A 3,680-nucleotide genomic window follows, 5' to 3' on the forward strand; every position below is an offset into this window, starting at 1 on the left:
CAGTGCTAAACCTTTGGCCCTTATTTCCAACTGGAGATTGTCTGTTTTCAGCTTCCAGGCATTGGGTCTTGCTCTGCTCCTCTCTGTTAGATTTCAGAGCCCATTAGTACCCAGGGTTTTCTCTCCATGAAAGTCTTTGTTTGATCCTCTTTTTGATAAGATAAATAGATTAAGCTCATGAAGACTCAATGTCAGAGGCATTTTCTCCAGCTGCCAATCATTTTTGTTGTTGTTTTTTAATGTACCCTCTCCCATTTTTTAAGATCCTTTTGGAAAAGTGGAACCCAGGACTGCATACAGTCAGTTTCACCAATGCCACATGGAGAGGTAAAATCCTTCCGCTGCTCCAACTCACCGCTCCCTTGTTTATGCATCAGAGGATCTCATCAACCCTTTCCACCACAGCATCACACTGGGAGCTCATGGGGAGTTGGTTCTCCACAGTCACCCCTAAATCCTTTTCAGGGTCCCTGCATGTAATACTATAGTGCCCTAGTCTGTGGGTCAGGCTTGAATTCCCAGTTCCGAGAGGATAATTTTGCATTTAACTGTATTAAAACATTGTGTATGCATGGGCCAAGCTCACCAAATCCTCCACAGCAATAAATATGCCTGCCGTGTTCTCCTCATTGTAACCAATCTGGCAGTCTTTGTATCGTCCACAAATTTTATCTGCACTGATTTTCTTTTTGCTTCCAAATCATTGATGAAAATATTGAATAGTATCGGGCCGAAAACTGATCCCTGCAGAATACCACTAGAAACACCCCCATTTGTTGACAATCACTGACTTATAACTGCTTTCTGAGATCTGTCGGTTATCCAGTTTTTAATCCATTTAACGTGTACTCTAAGCTATTGCATTGTGTTCATTTTTTATCTGAATGTTTCCCCTACTAAATCAAATGAGTCAGAGAAATCAAAGTCTTTTGCATCTGCATCATTCCTTGATCAACCAAACATGTACTCTCATTAAAGGATGGAATTGGGTTTATTTGACAAAACCTGTTTTCCATAAACCATGGTGTGGACTGTCATTACTTATATTCCTCAACTTTTTTTTTAACTAATCCCATACCAGGATTTTTTCCATTTTTTCCTCACCTTCTCAAAGATTTGCAATAAACTTTCCCTTTTATTTTGTTATAGTTTACATTTAACACTGAACTGTCCTCTACTAGCCATTTTTCTTTGTCTCTGCTGCTGCCTGACTGCATACTTCTGGTTCTGAATGAGGTGTGTGGTTGATCTGGGAGGATTGTAACCTGTGTTCGTAATTCTAATATACTACTGTAGATGCTGTTTAAAATCCTCCTTGACTGCTAATGCACTGGAAAGTATTTCATCACTTCAGGTGATAGAAGCACTTGATACTGCTTCAGAAAAAAAAAAATTTCTTGAACACATCTACTGTTTCTTCAACACTAACAAGTTTCCTTTCTCTTTGCTACATGTTGCTTTCAGCCCCTTAATTGCTGTCTGTATTTTGCCTTTGAACCCGTTTTTTGTCCAAAGTTTTCATTCCCATTTTTTGGTCTTTGTTGGTAATTTGCCTCAGCTTTGGAGAAATTGTCCTTTTGAAGAACTAAACGTCTTTAGATGTTACTGGTTGGGAACTCTTCTCTGTTTGTCCATTTGAATGTAATCAGTTCCATTCTTAATTTTATTCTCCTCTATCAAATGTCCCTTTCCTTGTTTCTTTTCTAAACTAAACAGTCCCAGACTTTTCAGTCTGTCCACATAGGGCAGCCTCCCACATTCACAGAGCCTGTCTCGGAACTCCCCTTTCTATCTGCTATGTCCTTGTGTGACCACAATGGAGTGCTTATCCAGAGCAGGTTATTCTCTGCCCCATTCCTTGGGCATCCGAACATTATCTTTGTTTTGACTACTACTGTGAATGAGCAGGTGTTTTCATGGTGCTGCTAACATGAGGCCCAGGTATTTTCCCTGGGGTATGTTCTATTTGGGATATTTGCCCCTGGCACCTGTCTTGGCAAAGGTTTGGGTTTTTTCCACTCTCAGGTTTTGAGCAACTGGGTGCACGGGCAAGTCCCTACAGCATGGACCCTGTAGCCTGGCTTTCATAGCATTTTCACACCTGTATTTCCTGCTGGTGCCTTTTCAGGTTTCCCTCAACACAACGTGTAGGAAGATTGATGCATGGAGCACCATAAAAATGGAATTGGCATTTGTAGGGTTAAAGTTTTTCATAATTCATTTATCTCAATAATGAAAATGGCATTTCTCTGTTTGTGAAGACTGGGCAAACTATTTCACCCATGAGAACATCCTCCAGCTGTGCATGTTGTGTCTCATATTAACATTGTCTCTCCATCCAGGCATTTGTCCTGTGACCTTCACCCTAGACCCTGGGCACCTACAGGAAGACAGGGGAATATACGGTACACGCAGGAGACACTGTTCTGCCTCAGAGTTGGACACTTTCTCCCCCTACTCCATGTCAGATTCCAACACAACCGACTTCACCAACCCCTCCACCTTCATCCTGCTGGGCGTTCCTGGCCTGGAGGCCACCCATATCTGGCTCTCCATCCCCTTCTGCACCATGTACATCATAGCCATCTTGGGGAACTTCACCATCCTGTTCATCGTGAAGACAGAGCCAAGCCTCCATGGGCCCATGTACTATTTCCTCTGCATGCTGGCCGTCACCGACCTGGTCCTGTGCACAAGCACAGTTCCCAAAATGATGAGCATCTTCTGGTTCAATTCCAGGGAGATCGATTTCAATTCCTGTCTCACCCAGATGTTCTTCATTCATTGCTTCTTTGCAATAGAGTCTGGGATCTTCATAGCTATGGCTTTTGATCGCTACGTGGCCATCTGCGATCCACTGAGACACTCCACCACCCTGAGAAACCCAACTGTGGCCAAGATTGGCCTGGCTGTGGTTTTGCGTGGCAGCACGCTTGCACTGCCCTGTCCCTTGCTTGCAAGGCAGTTGCCATATTGCAGAACCAACATCATCCCCCACACATGCTGCGAGCACATAGCCATGGTGAATCTGGCCTGTGCTGACACCCGTATCAATAATTACTACGGCCTCATTGTGGCAAGCTCAACCATTTGTCTAGATATGGTTTTTATAGCTGTGTCCTATACCCAGATCCTCAGGGCCATCTTCAGCCTCCCCACAAAGGACGCCCGGCTGAAGACTTTTTTGACCTGTGGCTCCCACCTCATTGCCATTTTAGCCTTTTACATCCCAGGTCTCTTCACTATCCTCACATATCGGTTTGGCCACAATGTGGCCCTGCATTTCCACATTCTCTTTGGTAATGTGTGCCTGCTGGTACCCCCCATGCTAAATCCCATCATTTTTGGTGTGAGGACGAAACAGATCCGGGACAGGGTGCTCCGGCTCTTTACGCATAAAGGGACCTAAATTTTTCTCCTAGTGCTCTGGCTCTCAGACCGAGCTCTGCACTGAGCTGGCTTGTAACATGGTGTTGGGCACTCTTCCCTGGATCACATACAGGACAGTCTGAGAGGCATTAAACCCTTTCTTGACCATACTGTGTTGGCTTAGCATGACAAACTGGGGAACTGGTCTGTGTACAACTCACTGAGCTGACACCATTCAAATTGCTTTTAACTTGACCACCAAGGCCCCACTCCTTGCCCCACATCTTCCACCAAGGCCCTACTCCTGCTCT

General features: G+C 44.5%; 1 protein-coding gene across 1 annotated transcript; it reads left to right on the forward strand.

Annotated features, from left to right (window-relative positions):
* The first annotated feature begins 2,461 nt into the window (after window positions 1-2,461).
* LOC140915721 (olfactory receptor 52E4-like) lies at window positions 2,462-3,409 on the forward strand. Its single transcript, XM_073355930.1, has one exon. The coding sequence runs from the start codon at window positions 2,462-2,464 to the stop codon at window positions 3,407-3,409; it is 948 nt and encodes a 315-aa protein (XP_073212031.1).
* Window positions 3,410-3,680: the final 271 nt, after the last annotated feature.

This window comes from Lepidochelys kempii, chromosome 1 (assembly GCF_965140285.1).
Source record: "Lepidochelys kempii isolate rLepKem1 chromosome 1, rLepKem1.hap1, whole genome shotgun sequence".
Classification (NCBI taxonomy): Eukaryota; Metazoa; Chordata; order Testudines; family Cheloniidae; genus Lepidochelys; species Lepidochelys kempii.